Source organism: Canis aureus, chromosome 27, assembly GCF_053574225.1.
Source record: "Canis aureus isolate CA01 chromosome 27, VMU_Caureus_v.1.0, whole genome shotgun sequence".
Taxonomy (NCBI): domain Eukaryota; kingdom Metazoa; phylum Chordata; class Mammalia; order Carnivora; family Canidae; genus Canis; species Canis aureus.
Genome location: NC_135637.1, coordinates 33276242 through 33293253, shown reverse-complemented (window position 1 = coordinate 33293253; position 17012 = coordinate 33276242). Strand labels below are relative to the sequence as shown.

General features: G+C 53.0%; 1 protein-coding gene and 1 long non-coding RNA gene across 2 annotated transcripts; one reads left to right on the top strand and one right to left on the bottom strand.

The window, feature by feature from the left end:
* Positions 1-6312: 6312 nt before the first annotated feature.
* LOC144299162 (uncharacterized) lies at positions 6313-8691 on the bottom strand. Its single transcript, XR_013365932.1, has 2 exons — positions 7463-8691; positions 6313-6601 (listed from the first exon to the last, which is right to left on the bottom strand). It is a non-coding gene; the product is annotated as an uncharacterized LOC144299162 (long non-coding RNA).
* A 518-nt stretch (positions 8692-9209) lies between these two features.
* MIF (macrophage migration inhibitory factor) lies at positions 9210-10077 on the top strand. The gene is made up of 3 exons (XM_077874536.1): positions 9210-9433; positions 9578-9750; positions 9872-10077. The coding sequence occupies exons 1-3, from the start codon at positions 9326-9328 to the stop codon at positions 9936-9938; spliced, it is 348 nt and encodes a 115-aa protein (XP_077730662.1). The 5' UTR covers positions 9210-9325; the 3' UTR covers positions 9939-10077.
* The last annotated feature ends 6935 nt before the right edge of the window (positions 10078-17012 follow it).

Genomic DNA, 17012 nt, shown 5'->3' with positions numbered 1-17012 from the left:
GTTGTTGTGTAGAAGAATGTTTTCATTTCTTTTGGGTAAATGAATTACTGAGTTTAACAGCAAATGTATGTTTAGGGGCACCTGGCTGGCTCAGTTGTTAGAGTGTGTGACTCTTGATCTTGGGGTCATGAGTTCAAACCTCATGTTGAGTGTAGCGATTACTTAAAAATAAAAGCTTTTAAGGGCAACCCGCTTGGGTCCCCTCTTTGGGAGCTTTGTACTCCATCATTCAATAAACTTTACTATTGCTCAATAGACCTTGCTTTGCTACCCACCAAAAAATAAAAATAAAAATATTGAATGTATGTCTAACTATAGAAGACAAACAAAAGTATAGAAGAAATTTTTCCAGGAGCTCCTGAGTGGCTCAGTTGGTTAAGCATCTGACTTTGGTACAGGTCATGATCTCAGGCCCCACATCAAGCTCCCAGTTCAGCGAGGAGCCTGCTTCTCCTTCTCCCTCTGCTCCTCCCCACTGCCTGTGCTTTGTCAAATAAATGAATAAAATACTTTAAAAATTGTCTTTTGGGACACCTGGGTGCTCAGGGGTTGAGCGTCTGTCTGCCTTTGGCTCAGGGTGTAGTCCCAGGGTTCCGGGATCAAGTCCCACATCGGGCTCCCTGCATGGAGCCTGCTTCTCCCTCTGCCTGTGTCTCTGCCTCTGTGTCTCTCATGAATAAGAATCTTTTTTTTTTTTTAATGAATAAGAATCTTTAAAAAATTGTCTTAGAGCAGAAATCTTTAATTTGATGAAGCCCAATTTATCAATTTTATCTCATGTGATTAATGCTTTTTGTGTCCTCTTTATCTGTCTCAACATTGCAAAGATTTCCTTCTAAATGTTTGATAGTTTTAACTTTTACATTTATGTTATCAGTTTTCTCTTAATTTTTTTCTTAAAGATTTTATTTATTCATGAGAGACACAGACAGAGAGGCAGAGACACAGGCAGAGAGAGAAGCAGGCTCTCTATGGGGAGCCTGATGTGGGACTCCATCCCAGGACTCCAGGATCACGCCCTGGGCCAAAGGCAGACAACCACTGAGCCACCCAGGGGTCCCATGTTAATTTTTGTGTATGGTGTGAGAAAAGGGTTGAAATCAATGGTGATGACCTCAACCATCTTCTCAGCCCTGGGATCCTTAACCAACTGAACCACCCGGGAGCCCCAGAAACCAGTACTTGTTATTATCATTGTTTTACACAGGAGAAGGGGAGGCACGTGAAGGCAGCGGCTTGTCTAAGGTCCAAGGCCATATCACCAGGTGGTGGGCCAGGACTGACCTGGGTGGTCTTGACCACTGCACGATGTTGCTCCCCCTGCCCTGGCTGTTTGGCTACCTCACCCCATTCCGTGGAGGAGGTCCATAGGCCACCTGAAGGGTCCCAGGAGACACTATGGATTTGTGATGTACCGGGGCTTGAGCTGGGGCGCAGGGTGGGGCCAGAACTGGCAGCAGGACCTGGAGGCCAAGGAGGCCAAGGGGCCACATCTCAGTCTCCGCGAGGGCAGGCGGGGAGGAGCCCACTATGTGGCCCTTCACTGCAAAGCCTGCAGGAGGTCAGAGTCTTACACCATGGGTTCCCTGGCTCCATTCCATAGGCAGCAGGGAATCAAAGATAAAGGAGAACCAGATACCCAAAGAAAGACAAGGATGCTGAGGTGGAGCCCAGGTCCCATAACCAAGGCTCTGGCCATGGAGCAAAATCCCAGGGGTAGATGCCAACGTTCTGCAGACAAACACACACACACACACACATGCAAACACACACACACACACACATACATACACACCCCACACAGCTTTCTTTGGAGGCAGACCATGAAGATGCATCCACAGAGGCTCAGGTAATGAGGCCTAGAGATGGATGGGTTTCCAGCTGGAGATGTCAGGAAGGCTTCCTGGGGGCCACTGGTGCTGCTGGATGGAGGCAGGAAAGCTCTTGGACAGAGTAGAGGTGCAGGAGGGGAAGCCCGGCATCCCTGGGGGAGAAGTGCTCTGAGGTGAGGTGGGGAGCCTGGAAGGCCAGGTGGGGAATTTAGCCTGAGATCATAGGGACCCTCCAATGGTCTCCTCCCCTGACACTCCAGTGACCAGTGGCCCCACACTCTGAAGTGCCCACCCCACCAAGGTGCAGGCTTATGCCCCCCTCTGGGAGGCGAGGCTTTCCCAGAAGGACACCACCTTGGGGACAGGCAGCTATGAGGTCTCCGTGATGTGGGTCTGAGTGGGGCTGCATCACGGTCACCCCCAGTGCAGCGGGAGGAGCAGGCCAGTGTCCTGGGGGCTCCTGAAAAGCCTGGCCTTGGCTTTGAGGGGATCCTGTGAAGAGGGGATCCTGTGAGGGGACAGGACCTGGACGCCAGGGAAGGAAAGCTCAGTTGCCCTCTCTTTTCATGCCCACCTTTGGGGGTTCAGGCCTATTAGCTCATTCCCTGCTCTGGGACATTTAGTTGCAATACAGTAAGTCCCGGTAGCATTTACTGAGCACCTGCTATAAGTCAGGGACTTTGTACTTTGTCCTTTCAGCTCCTTTAACCTTCACACAAGTCTATGGGAAAGGAATTGCCACCTGAAGCCCCCTCCTCATTCTGAAACTGAGGCTCTGAGCCTGTAAGTGACTGTGTCCAGATCACCTGCTCTGAACCACATCTCAGGGGCCTGTGGGGGTTAGCTGGCCGTGACTGTTGGCTCCCCACCACGCCCCGGCCCTTCCTTCGTAATGTGGTGGTCTCTTGGCAGACACCCCACTTTGTAATCCTGTACCTTTAGGTACATCTGATCACCAGTGGGAGTGATGACACCCCAGGCGTTTTTCCACTATGGAAGGAAGGAGAATGGTCTTTGCTTGTCTGTGCTGCAAATTTACCACATTCAATGAACAAGGACAGGGGACTGGTGAGTTCAGGGATGGTCGAGGGCTCTGGGCTGCCTGAGTTTTTGCTATAGGGGTGTCAAGGCTTGTGTGGCCTGGGGAAGGGTGCCGAGGGAGACCCAGCTGGTGGGAGCCAGTACAAGGGCGGACTGCCCATGGACACGGGCTGCCGGTTGGGGAGAGGCCTCAAGGGGACAAGCAGGTAGCCCCGCAGTGGGATGCCAGCAGGCCTCTCTGCTCCCATACCCTCCTTCCAGCTTGGGTAACTCGGATCCTGTCCACAAAGATGTCCCTGGCTTTCAGGGTCTGCTGGGTGCTCCTGTGAGCCATAGTCCCCCTTATCCAGCTGGCTTTTCCCTCCATTGGGAGGTTTCCTTCCTTCCCACCTCTGTGTCCAGCAGCGCTTTCCCACTGGACAGTTCTAGGTGGTTCTCCTGTAAGCATCTTTGCTACAAGTGTTTTGCTGTATAACCAATTGGCTGTGAGACAGTTTTGCCATAAAAGATAAAAAAAATAAATAACTGGTTGAGTTCTTTGGTTTCATCAACTGGTTGACAGTTTAGGTTCAATTCTCCATCGACACAGTACTCCCATTTGTATATATTTTTTAAAGATTTTATTTATTTGGGGATCCCTGGGTGACTCAGTGGCTTAGCTCCTGCCTTTGGCCCAGAGCGCGATCCTGGAGTCCCGAGATCGAGTTCTCCCATCCAAGTACTAACCAGGCCCGACCCTGCTTAGCTTCCGAGATCAGACGAGATCGGGCGCGTTCAGGGTGGTATGGCCATAGACGAGTTCCACGTCAGGCTCCCGGCATGGGGCCTGCTTCTCTTTCCTCCTGTGTCTCTGCCTCTCTCTCTCTCTCTATGTCTATCATGCATAAATAAATAAATCTTAAAAAAAAGATTTATGCATGAAAGACACACACACAGAGAGGCAGAGACATAGGGAGAGAGAGAAGCAGGCTCCCTGCAGGAAACCCGATGTGGGACTCGATCCTGGGACTCCAGGATCACACCCTGAGCCGAAGGCAGATGCTCAACTGCTGAGCCACCCAGGTGTCCCATTTGTGTATTATATAAATCCTAGCCCTCATAATGGTCTATACAGTGGTGCAGGGTTATTGAACCAACATTTCCCACAGAACTACAGAGCGTCTATTAATGGATAGGTGACAATATGCCAAGAACAAACAACAGTGTAGGACCTTTCATGATGTAAAACAAAACAAAACCAACTAAAACTAAACTAAGATAAAATAAAAATAGAACTACCCTACGATCCCATTAATCACACTACTGGGTATTTACCCCAAAAATACAAAAACACTAATTCAAAGGGATACATGCACCCCTACGTTTATAGCAGCATTATCTACAATAGCCAAATTGTAGAAGCAGCCCAAGTCCATCAACGGATGAATGGATAAAGAAGATGTGGTGGACGTATACAACAGAATATCACTCAGCCATCAGAAAGAATGAAATCTTGCTATTTGCAACAATGTGGAAGGACCTAGAGGGTATTGTGCTAAAGTAAATAAGTCAGAGAAAGACAAATACCATAGGATTTCACTCATATGTGGAATTTAAGAAACAAATGAGTGAATGGAGGGGAAAAAGAGAGAAACCAAGAAACAGAGTCCTAACTATAGAGAACAAACTGATGGTTACCAGTACAGGAGGTGGGTGGGGGATGGGTGAGATAGGGGATAGGGATTAAGGAGCGCACTTGGGATGAGCAAGGCATATTGTATGGAAGTGTCAAAACGTTCTATTGTACACTTGAAACTAATAAACATTTATGCTAGCTACACTGAAATTAAAATGAAAAGTTTTAAAAGAAGCTTTCATGGGCAGCCCCGGTGGCCCAGCAGTTTAGCGCCGCCTTCAGCCCAGGATGTGAACCTGGAGACCCGGGATCGAGTCCCACATCGGGCTCCCTGCATGGAGCCGCCTTCTCCCTCTGCCTGTGTCTCTGCCTCTCTCTCTCATGAATAAATATTAAAAAAAAAAAAAAAAAGCTTTCACAATGTAATACAAAGCTCAGTTACAAGGATGCATCCTAGGGACACCTGGGTGGCACAGTCAGTTGAGCATCCAACTCTTGGTTTCAGCTCAGGTTGTGATCTGAGGGTCGTGAGATTGGGCCCTGCATTGGGCTCTGTGCTCAGTGCAGAGTCAGCTTGAGATTCTCTCCTTCTCCCTCTCCCTCTGCTGCCAACCCCCCTCCCATTTTGTCTCTCAAATAAATCTTTAAAAAATATATGTATCCTAGTCTTTGGGAACAGATACCTCTCTTAATAGCAAAAAAAAAAAAAAAAAATGGAAAGAAAGGTGATACAAGATGAATTTAAAAAGACCCCCCCAAAAAAAGACCCCCAAAATGCATAATACTAGATTTTGAAAACAAGTGCATAGGTACAGTCCACAAAATAAAATCAAGTTATTTGCACAGAATCCACACGTTTCAAATGTATTCAAATATTTTTTCTCAGTTTGGGTAATTTTGTTTTTCATGTTTCATTGTGTCCTTTTTATTAAATTCTCCTTCTTGATTTTATCCTTTTTAAAAAAAAAATTCTATTTATTCGTGAGAAACACACACAGAGAGGGAGACAGAGACCTAGGCAGAAGGAGAAGCATGCGCCCTGCGGGGAGCCTGATGTGGGACTCGATCCCAGGACCCTGGGATCAGGCCCTGAGCCAAAGGCAGATGCTTAACCACTGAGCCACCCAGGCGCCACTTGATTTTATCTTCTATGGCAACACTGCCTTATAGACAGTTATGTGGCAAAAATATTTGCCACAAAAATACTTGCAGCAAGGATGCTTGCGGTAAGAACGCCTGCCGTGCCACCGGACGTGACGCTCAGGAAGTCCTCTAGAGCAGCCACGACTTGCACTGGGACCGCGGATGACACAGATCCTGACATGCTGTGCTTTGAACGAGGAGCTGCTTGTTCTATTGTAACTGGAAGTCAGCCGAAGGGGCTGGGCAGAGCTGTTAGAGCCCTGGGCTCCTCTGGGCTGCCACTCCCAGCTCCTTGGCTTGGGTTTTTCCAGCTCATGGCTGCCTGACAGTTGCTGCACAACTGAGGGTCATGTCCAAATTCCAGGGCGGGGGCAGGAGGAAGGAGGCAGGGTTGTGCCTCCATCAACAAGGCAGCTGCCTCCCCACAAACCCCATACATTGTGTGAGTTCCTGTGGCCATACCTGGTTGCCAGGGGCAGCGAATGTTCTAATCAGACAGAATGGAGATTCCTACAGTGAGAACGAATGGGGTGAAGCTCCCAGACAAGTCAGCCACCATGCCTGCCAACACCTCCCGGGGCATGTATCTGGCTGTTCAGCACAGAATTATCGAGCCCCTATTGAAGCCAAGTGTATTACCTTTCTCTTGCTCCTAGAACAAATTACCACAAATTTAGCAGCTTAAAACAAAACCGATTTATTATCTCACAGTTTCTTTGGGTCAGAAGTCCAGCACCAAGTGACTGAGTCTTCCGCTTAGGCTCTTGCACAGCCAAAGTCAAAGCGTCTCTAAGTCAACTAGGGAAGAACCCACCTCCAAGTTCATTAAGGTTGTTAGCAGAATTCAGTTCCTTGTGGTTGTACGACTGAGGCTCCTGGCCCCCTTTATCTTCAGAGCCAGTAATGATGGCACATTGAGTCCTCCTCCTGCTTCAAGTCTGACTTTTCCTTCTGCCGCATCTCACCGAGTCTAGTGGAGAAAATTCTCTCCTTTTAAGGGCTTGTGTGATTACACTGGGACCACCCAGATAATCCATGATGATCCCCCTATCTTAAGGTCTGTAATTCTTAATTACACCCGTGTAGTGCCTTTTGTCACGTAACGTAACATATTCACATATTCCAGGGATTGGAGCGGGGACATCTTTGGAGGCCCTCTGCTTACCACTGAGGTAACAAGTCAGAAGGTGAGCACACAGCAAGAGCCAAAAAGAGACAGTCACCTCTCTCATGGAGCCTACCACCTAGCGAGAAAACACTAACTCACAAACAGAAATGTGGTTATAGCCTCGAAGGACAGGAGAGGTGGTGGGCATATTATAGGACCACACGACAGCCAGCAGCTCTGGGGCTTTCCTGAGGAACTGAGGCAGATGAAGGGAAGTGAATGCATACCACATTTTAGGACCAACCTGGGAGCCAAGAGCTAGGAGCATGGTACTGAAAGACAGCACGCAGACTCAGGAGGATGGTGCAAGATGTGGGGCGGGGACCAGCTTACCCAGGGCATCGTGACAGCACTACCTCTAGTATCAGTGGGGACAATTACCAGTATTTAGGCCACTCAGTCCTCAGAATACTTCTCTGTAAGGTGGACACTACTAGCATCCTCAAATTACACGTAGGGAAACGGGAGTCTCAGGTTAGTCTAGTGTCCAAGCTAGTAAGGGGTGGGACGGGGAATGATATCACCTCCTCAGGTGCCTTTCTAGAAAGATGGCACTGAATGCTATGGGGGAGGGTCAGAGCAAATGGTAAATAGCGCAGAGGCTGCCCGGATCAGGGAAGACTGCTCTATGCTACAGTAACAACCTGAAAGGCAGTGGCTCACCTACGGGGACATTGCCAGCGTTTGCTGGTGCGAATCCATCTTGTCACGCTTCCACCATCTCAAAGAACCAGGTCCTGGCTCTTGAATCTTCTGCCTGGAGTCACTCCTGCCACTTCTGTTCTTATTTCACTGGGCAAGGCAAATCATATGGCCAGATCGGCTACCAGGGGGCAGGGAAATAGACTCCTCCCCTAGGAAGAGCAGCCCACCAGGGCCAGGCCAAAGGTGAAGCCAGCTAACTTAAACTAAGGTGTGTGTGTGGGGGTGCTAGGATGGTGGGGGGGGGGAGGGAGCAGAGGAGGAGGACGGTGACAGTGGAGGGAAACCCATTTCACTGGCAGGCCAACAGGTGCGGGAGGAAAAGTCAAGCACTTGGATTTGGACACAGGGAGCAGGAAGTGCCGAATTAGCTACTGAGCTCTGAGGAGGGCCCAGCGCTAGAGACGTGGAGTGCATCAGTCCATCCGTGGTAAGAGCCCTGGGCGCAAGGTATGAGAGTGAGGAAGGATGAAGCCTGGGTCCCAGCTGGAGGAACAAACACTTGCAGGCTATTTGCACAACCAGGCCATGGGACCTACTTGATTGGATGCTGGCTGGTCCCACAGGCACCAGTGTCCTTGCTGTATCACATGGCCATCGTCAAGGCCAGTGTGTGCTGTGCCACCTTAACCAGATAGCACCTGCCAAATGCCAAGGAGAGCTCTGAGGACTCAGCCAAACCCAATGGACCCCTTCCAGCACCTAAGAGAGATCCGTCCCCCAGCACAGCAGCAGCCTGACCAGCGGGGCTCCTCAGAGTGGGAGTGGGTGGCCTCTTAGCCACAAGCCCTTCTGCCCAGTGATGGCAAGGCCTGCAGGTGCGGCCAGGGCCCCAATCCAGCCACTGCTCTGTCCTCTTCCTGTCATGTCACGGCTATCTTCATTCACCCAGTATTTAGTCTACGTCTCTTGTATGCTTGCCACCCACCAGATGCCCCCTGAGCTAACCATTAGTGGAAGAGACAAAGAATTCTCTGAGGGCTCTCAGAAAGGGCATCCCTACAGGATGTTACTAGGGCGGGGCTTCCTTGAAGACTAAAGTTCCTGGACCTGCAGAAGAGTTGCTCAGGGGATTAGGAACTTGGGGGTGGCTTCAAGACACAGCTGCTGACCGCCTCTAGCCTATGGAGCACTGTCTGAGCGTCACCTCTTAGTCCCTGCCCCTCCCCTTGGGGTCTCCTAGCACCTTCACTCACCTTAAAGAGCAAGGGTACAGGGAGGGCACCTGGATGGGGACTCCGGCTCTGCCGTGCCTGCCCCCCTTCTACCTGCATCACGACGCCCTCGCCCCATCTCTCTCTCACACTCACACACCTAGGACCGTAGCCTTGGGGGCCACGCAGCCCCGGACATGCGAAGCTTCCAGGCGTGCGGCGGAACGGGCTGCAACTTCACCCGCTTTCCCAGCTCTGGACTCCTGGGGGGTAAGGGGTCACGTGCCCAGGGGACCGCTGTACCCCCAATGCCTGGCACACACACGTCCCTGAACATCAGTGACCAAACAAAGGACTAACAAAGAAACTAAAGAAACGCAGATCCCGCCAAGAAGGCGAAGAAGCCGCGGGCGCTGACGTCACCAGCGGGAGGCAGCCGCGGGCGCGCGGGGCGGGGCGGGGCGGGGCCTCGACGGGCGGTGACGTCACCGGGCGGGGCTGGAGGTCGCGCGGGGGCGGGGCCTTCGCCGGCGGCGGCGTCACGGGAGGCGGGGCCGCTGCGCGCTAGGGGGCGGCACGGCGCGGCGGTCACGTAGCGCAGGTTCCCGGGCTGCAGCCGCGCGCGCGTCCGTCGGTTCCCGGGCCGGGTCCCCGCCGTTCGTCCGCCAGGATGCCGATGTTCGTGGTGAACACCAACGTCCCCCGCGCCTCCGTGCCGGACGGGCTCCTTTCCGAGCTCACTCAGCAGCTGGCGCAGGCCACCGGCAAGCCGGCGCAGGTCTGCGGGAGGGAGCACGGGGGGCTGCCGGGCGGACGAGGGGGTCCGGGCTGGGGGGCGGGGAGGCGACCCGGGCTGAGGCCCTGGGCGGGGAAGGCCCGGCGAGCTGCCCGGGCCGCCTGACCGCACCCCGTGTCCCCGCAGTACATCGCGGTGCACGTGGTCCCGGACCAGCTCATGGCCTTCGGCGGCTCCAGCGAGCCGTGCGCGCTCTGCAGCCTGCACAGCATCGGCAAGATCGGAGGCGCGCAGAACCGCGCCTACAGCAAGCTGCTGTGCGGCCTCCTGGCCGAGCGCCTGCGCGTCAGCCCGGATAGGTGCGCGGGGCGGCGGGGGGCGCGGGGGGGCGGGGGCGCCCCGGCGGGAGGGGCGGGGGGGGCGCGCGGGCCCGCGCCGGCCAGGACGCTGCCCGCTGAGCCCCGCCTCCACGCCCCGCAGGATCTACATCAACTACTACGACATGAACGCGGCCAACGTGGGCTGGAACGGCTCCACTTTCGCCTGAGCGCCACGCCCGCCGGACCCGCATGCGTCAGGCCCCGCTCCCCGCAGCCTTGTGTCCGCCCCGCCCCCCCCCCCCCAGCGACCCCACCTCCGAGGCGGGACCAATAAACGGTTTGGAGGCCGCAAGTGCCTCGGGCTTCCTTGGCTTGCAGAGGAGTGGATGCAGGGCCGGGCCGCTGACCCGGGAACCGAGGCCGGGAGGGGTGGCCCCTCGGCATCTACTGTTAGGGTCCCTTTGCCCAGCCTTTCCCTCCTGTGCCCCAGCAGAGGCCGCAGCTTTGATTGGCTTCCTGCCCGAGGCCACAGACCCAGGAATAAGATTCCAATCAAATCAGAGCTTCCCACTCAGCATTTGCCCTCCCAGGGCAGGTTCCTGACTCTGCCCTTGGCCGGAACCCAGAGTCGAATCCATTCCCGCCAACAGGGGCAGGGCCACCACGTGGGCTGGGCTGGTGGGAGGAGTGGGAGGGAGGGGTGGGGATGAGTCTGATTGGTCTGAGGGGTTGGAGGGTCAGGTGGGGCTGGACCTTTCATCAGCCCCACCTTCTTCCCATCTTCCAGATGGGCAAAGGGTGCTCTGGGGGAGAGAAAGCCTCCCCCCTCTACCCCCTGGTGTGGTAGGGTAAAGCCCTGCTGGGCTGGTGCCCTAGTTTCTTGACCTGGAAAGCCCCCTTGTTCTGGAACTTGGGGACAGTTTTCAGGTTGGGGATGGGGAGGTGCACAGGAGGCAGAGTCCTTGGTTACACTGCCCTGTCTGCCCCCAAATCAGTGCCTGGGCTCCGCTATTTTCGGGCACCCAGGTCTCCACCACAGCAGTTACCAGCAACAACACCTGTCCTTTAGTTTTGCTGCCATTCTTGTGAGATAGTAGCTGCTAGGATATTGTAGGTCCTGGCCCTGCGGGCACCGCCAACAACAGCATCAGTATCAAGGGCAAATGTGACTGGAGTCTAACTAGGATCCCTCCGGCCCAGGGCAGGGCCTCCCTTGTGGGGGTGAGGTTAGGACAGTGGGCAGTTTCTCTGCCCACACTTGGGCTGTGGGGACCTCAGCTGCCATGCTGCTTCCCAGAGCAGGTGCCTTTGGGCTATAATCCAATCGTAGCCCGCAGTGTGAGACACTCCATGCGCCCTGGCAGCAGCTCCTTCCAAGTGAGACCCAGCCACTAGCACTAGGAATTCATGTGCCTGGAGCTGGCCCTAGTTAGCCAGGGCCAGCACCTGTGTCTTGGCTAAAGGGAAGGACCAGCTCCACCCTTCCTGCGCGGCCTGACCTGTGGGATAAGTCAGTCGTGTTCATTTCATCTGCTTGCACGGGGGTGGGGGGTGGGGGGGTGGTCTTCCGACCACATGAACCCCATTCCTGGGCTCTCAGGAGAAGTGAGGCCTCACCTCTGGACTCCTGCTGGCTCTGTGCCTTTGAGATCCCTTGCTCTTTGTTTCTTAGCCTCTACGTAGGCCAGGTTATCTTAGAAGAGGACTTTTTAAATAATGTGGAATTTAAGTGAATTTGCTTTTGAAAGCTGAGGGGCTCTAGGGGAAAGGGTTGCTGTCTGGGCCGAGCCTCTGGAGGCTGTTACTGCCCTTCTGGGATTGGGAGTGGGGAACAACAGGACTGCCTTTGAGCCACGGACAGTGACAAGGGCTGTCTTGTGTGTGTGCAGAGGCCACAAATTCCTTCCTTGAGATGCCTGCCAGTGCTGTAGCCCCACAACACCCACTATCCCTACACGAGTCACCTCTGTGGCGTCGCCGTGAACACCTGGCAGGCAGGGGCAGGAAGTTCCTGGTGCCTATCCCAGGCTTGAAGCAGAGGATAAGTCACACTTCTCCTCTGATTATGACGACTTCAGAACCACTCAGCCCCAAGGCTATGGGGCCCAGTCATCTGACACTTTACGCACAGATCCACGCCCTCCCTCCCTCTTTTCTATCACGTGATGGTTGGCACTTTGTGCTCTGGGGGTAGTCCACTCTCGCCTACCAGCTTGCTAGTCAAGATGCCTAAGAACTCTGCTTCTCAGGTCTAGGTCCTGGAGGAAGGGTGGGTACCCTCTCCTTCTACCCCATGTCAACTGAGGCCTAGGCAGCAAGGATTTATTTCCAGAAGAACAGTAGTGAGGATTGGGTCACATTTTGAAAGAGGAAGGAGAGTTAGCTCAAGGGAATCTGTAAGGTTGTTGCCCATCTTTGGGGATGGGGTGGGGTGCTCCTCTTCCACAAAGATCTCTCAGGATCTTGCTTCCAGCACCTTCGGTGAGAGGGCTGTTGAACCCCGCACCAGTGTCCATGCCAGGGAGATGGTGACATGGCTCCTACAAAAGCCAGAAAGTCTGTGAGCTGAGGCCTCTTTCATGGATCTGAGCACCAGCTGCTGCCACCCCAGCCCTGGCCTTTGTCACAACCCCCTCAGCTCCTGTGTGACCCTTGTGCCCTGGTTCCCAACACAACCTCTTTCCTCTGTGCTGCATGCAGGCCTGCTCTTGGTGTCTATCTCACAGATCGATGGGCACCACGCATGGTCAGAACCAGGGGCATGGGTCTCCACCAGTAACTAGCCCAACTCCCTCATTTCACAGATGAGGACACTGACCCCAGCTTCCCCAGCTGTGTCAGTGCTGGGCTGGCCACCTCCCAGGACTCAGCCACGCTCACCCCCAGGACCCAGAGTTAGGATTCAGTCTACTGAATCCTTTACTACTACTCCCATGAGCAGTAAAGGTCTCCCAGGGCCGAAGGGAGACCTCCTGCTCTGCTTGGGAAGGCGGAAGCCCACAGGAGAGCTGAGCATGGCCTGCTGCTCCAAAAGAAACCGGAGAGTGTCAGGCTCTGAAGCCAGCTGGGCATCAAGGCAGTGGCTCCTTGGAATCCATGGGAAAGACAGGACATCTGTGAGTCAGGAACCCACTCGTTAGGTCTGCCCACCATGCGCCCAAGTCCCCTGGAACCAGTAATGCCCCTTATGCCAAGGAAGGGTGCTGCTGCATCCCATTCAAGCCACATCCTGCCACCCAGCACAGTCATGCTGTGGCAGCCCCATTGATTCCAAAGCGCGGGCCCCAGTGCCCATTAAAGAGCCTGACCCTTCCTTAAACCCCAGTGGCTGCCCCAGGGCAACCTTGCAAAAAGCTGCAGAAACTTATTTCCAAATAACACCTGAAAGTGAGGCGTGGAACAGACGGCGGTGGGGGCACAGACGCCACCTGCTATCCCATCCAGTGGTAGGTACCATGTCCTCTGCCGGTGAAGACCCTCCTGTCCTCACAACCACTATTTTTGAGAAGGCTGGCCCCGACGGCCTCGCTCCTCCCCTTGTGGGCGCTGTTCCCCATGGATTGCCTATCTCCCACCTGCTCACTTGGAGCGCCACGCCATGCCCTGGGAAGCCCTCCCTGCGGCCTCCCAGTGCAGGATGACGCCAAGGCCCCTTTGCTTCGGCCCAGGCCTTGTGAGCTGGGGTTTCTCTTCCTGTATCCCCCAGCAGCCTGTGGGCATCAGGAGGCTGCTGCACCCGGCCCTGTGATTTGGGCCCCTGCCACTGGAGCCTCTAAGAGGTGGTCTATTCTGGGGAGCCCAGCAGTGCAGGCTCTCCCCAGCCTGCCACTCTGTCATGGCCCCCCCACCCATGCCTTCATTGCAGAGACCCCACTGTTGCCTCCTGCCTCCATCTGCCTCCCCTGTATCCACCACTTCAGGGAGCCTGATCCCAGAGTGGTTAAGAGTTGAGTGCTACTGCCCTGCTCCACTCCAGGCCCCACTCTCCCCCTCTGAAATGAAGGGATTCACCAGATGTCCTTCCTACACATTCCCTGAATCTGGAGGTTGACAGCAGCATCTCACAGACCCAGGCCTTGGGGGTAAAGCACATGGACAAGGGAAGGGAGAGGGCAAACAGGTAGCCTGTGCCTGTACTTGGGCCTTGATAAATTGTGAAGCCCCTTCCTTAGGTGGGCAGAGAAAAGGCTAAGGGGTGTGGGCAGGTATTTTTGAGGCAGGCCCTATCCAGAGCCTGGAGGTGCTCACGGTGAAGGAGGGTAAGGATGGAAGAGGGCGTGCGTGCGGCCTCTGCAGGAATGCAGCTGAAATGTTCAATGTGGCTTATGTCGAGGGGCGCACCAACCTTGGAGCTGGCGGGTCAGACGGTGGGGCTTACTTACCCCACTGCCTCTAAAGCAATAGAAATACTGTGGTTTTCTGTGGGAGGCCGGCTGACCCCCAGAGATTTAGGATGTCTCCAAAGTTTGTAGGCTGCCATCTTCCTAAACTTTTCTTTTTTTTAAAGATTTATTTATTCACAAGACACATACAGGCAGAGACACAGGCAGAGGAAGAAGCAGGCTCCACGCAGGGAGCCCAGGGAGCCCGACGTGGGATTCCCTGGGTCTCCAGGATCACTCCCCGGGCTGAAGGCGGTGCTAAACGGGCTGCCCCTTCCTTGGCTTCTTACCCACTGGGCAGCCAAGTGTTCACCCCCCAAAACTGTGTTTCCGTAAAGCCTTCTCTGGCTGGCCCAGCTCCCCTTCCCAGCCAAGCAGTTGCCAAACCAGGTTCCAAGCCTCCAGGCCTCCCAGGGAGAATTCCAGAAAGAGAGGGAGAGGGGAGAAGAGAGGGAGAGGGGAGAAGTGAGGCATGAGGCCAACCCACCAGGCATTGGCCCAGATTAGCCCTCCTTGTTAAGTGAGCCCACCTCTCTTCTGTATTTGAAGCAAACACACAAGAGACAAAAGTTGTGAGTTTGCAGGAATTGGCTCTGTCCTCTTCCTCTTGGAGCCTCAGTCTCCACCTCGGAACAACGGAGTCTGGCCTCAATATTCGCATAGGTCTAACCCCAAAGACGTCCAGCAGAGCTCCAAATCCAAAAGCTACAAGAAGTCTCATCTCAGCCCCCCTGCCCCCCATGACTTCATCCCCCCTCTGCAACCTGCTTTCCAGTGTACCTAATTTTATTCTCCTTTGAATCAGTAGTATCTTTACATGGCTCAAATTCCAAGCATTCTGAAGATCCCCAGAGAGAAGTCTTCTTCCTACTGCCTCCCTCCACAGGGTCGTCCTCTCAGATTCCCCTCCCGTATTTTATGCATATGTGAGCAAATCCGCATAACACCCTCTTCTGGTGCATATTCTAGGCTAGTTTTGCGCTTTGCCTTTATTTTTTTCACTTGAAAGTTTATCTTAGTGGCTGAGGAATCTCCAGTATTCCCTTGTTAGTAGGTCAGCCACGGTTCCTTTCAACTAGTCTGTGTCCTGAATGAGTAGGCGAGTAGGCTGTTTCTGGCCTCCCAGTTTTAGCTCTGATACATTGAATTGAACATGTGTAAGTATATCTGTAGGACAGGCTCCTGGAAGTAGAATCATTCGGTCAAAGGTGATCCTCTTTTAATATGGCCTGATGTCCCGCTTAGAGGCAGGGCTTGTGGCACTACCCAGCTGGGTAAGGGACGCCTTCCCAATCCAGGTTTGGACTTTTGGCTGTCTGAGATGGAAAATGCTTTTCTCTCCAGCCAAAATGGTTTTAATTTGTCTTTTACTATGAAGTTGAGCAAAAATCTCTTCACAATTTCAGTGGCCCCTTCCCTTTTCCTTTTCTGGGCACTAAGTCAAATCCTCAAGGCCATTTTCCCACTGGATTGGGTTTTTTGTTTGGTTTTTTTTTTTTTTTAAGATTTTATTTAAAAAAAAAACAAATACAGATTTTATTTATTTATTCATAGAGACAGAGAGAGACAGGCAGAGGGAGAAGTAGGCTCCATGCAGGGAGCCCGATGATCCTGGGTCTCCAGGATCACACCCCGGGCTGCAGGCGGGGCCAAACCGCCTTTTTGTTTGTTTTAAAAAGCTCTCTATATATTAGAGAAATTAACCCATTGCCATGAGTTGCAAATGTTTTTCCCAGTTTGTCATCTGGATTCTGACTTTGTGGGTGACTCAGGAGACACCTTTCTTATCAACCCAGTCTTGGGATTTATGTCATTCTTAGGTTTACCCTACTATGTGATTATCAAACGATTTGCCCTGGTTTCTTTCAAGACGTCATGTAAACTTGTTTTCACATTGACTTTTTTTTTGTTTTTTTTTTTTTGCTTCTGGAATTTCTCGAGTCAGGTCTGAGGTATGGCTCCATCTATTTTTTAACCCCCCCCCCCTTTTTTAAAGTAGGCTCCATGCCCAAGGTGGGGCTTGAACTCACCACGCTGAGATTGAGAGTCACATGTCCTACTGACTTAGCTAGTTGGATGCCCCTAATTCAATTTTACTATAGACACCACCCACCTGTCTGTCCCCTCACCATCTGCTAAATTATCCAACCTACCCCATTGATGAAATGTCACTTTTATTTCAAATGAAATCCACTTTGTACTTGGGTACAAAAGCTCTTGATTCTGTTCCCTGATGGGTCCCCGCTGGATTTCATTTGTAACAAAGCGAGCTTGTTTGCAGACTGCCCGGGCCCTCAGGGGCAGGCTGCGAACAAGGGGGAAACTTGTCCTCACCCCCTTTGGGCCCTCCCTCCTCCAGCTGCTCCCTACGACCCTCAGTTTACCCCACAGTTTGCCTTCCCATCTGCCAAATGTCCACCTTTCTGGTCTTGGACTTTCCCCATTGTGTCCATTAGACAGCCTGCAAGAACACAGGGAGCTCAGATGTCAGGAGGGTCATGTGGACCAAGCGTTCTCCCAACACATGGATGCTGGCAGCAAGAAACAAAACTGCAACAGTTCCAAAGTTCAAATTTGGCTCATGAATTAGTGACTCTTGCTGGTGCCAGATTCCTCCTCCCTTGTACTAGCAGTGCAATAGTTACTTTAACTGCGATTTTAACATGCGATCCTCAAAGATGGTATGAATTTCAAGGTGTCCTGAACTTTCTTGAAGATAGGGAAACAAGCAATGGGACGTCAGGACCTCTACACAGAAGAAAATTGGGTGGAACTCTGTTGGAACCTTCCAGTTTTTCTCCAGGACAAAGTCAAATGACTTCAGGTAGTGAGTGTCCTCTGTTGTGCTCTGATAATTCAGAGGCTAATATTCTTGATTTATAAAACAAAGCCACTTCCATCTTGTTCAGAGAGAAGTGG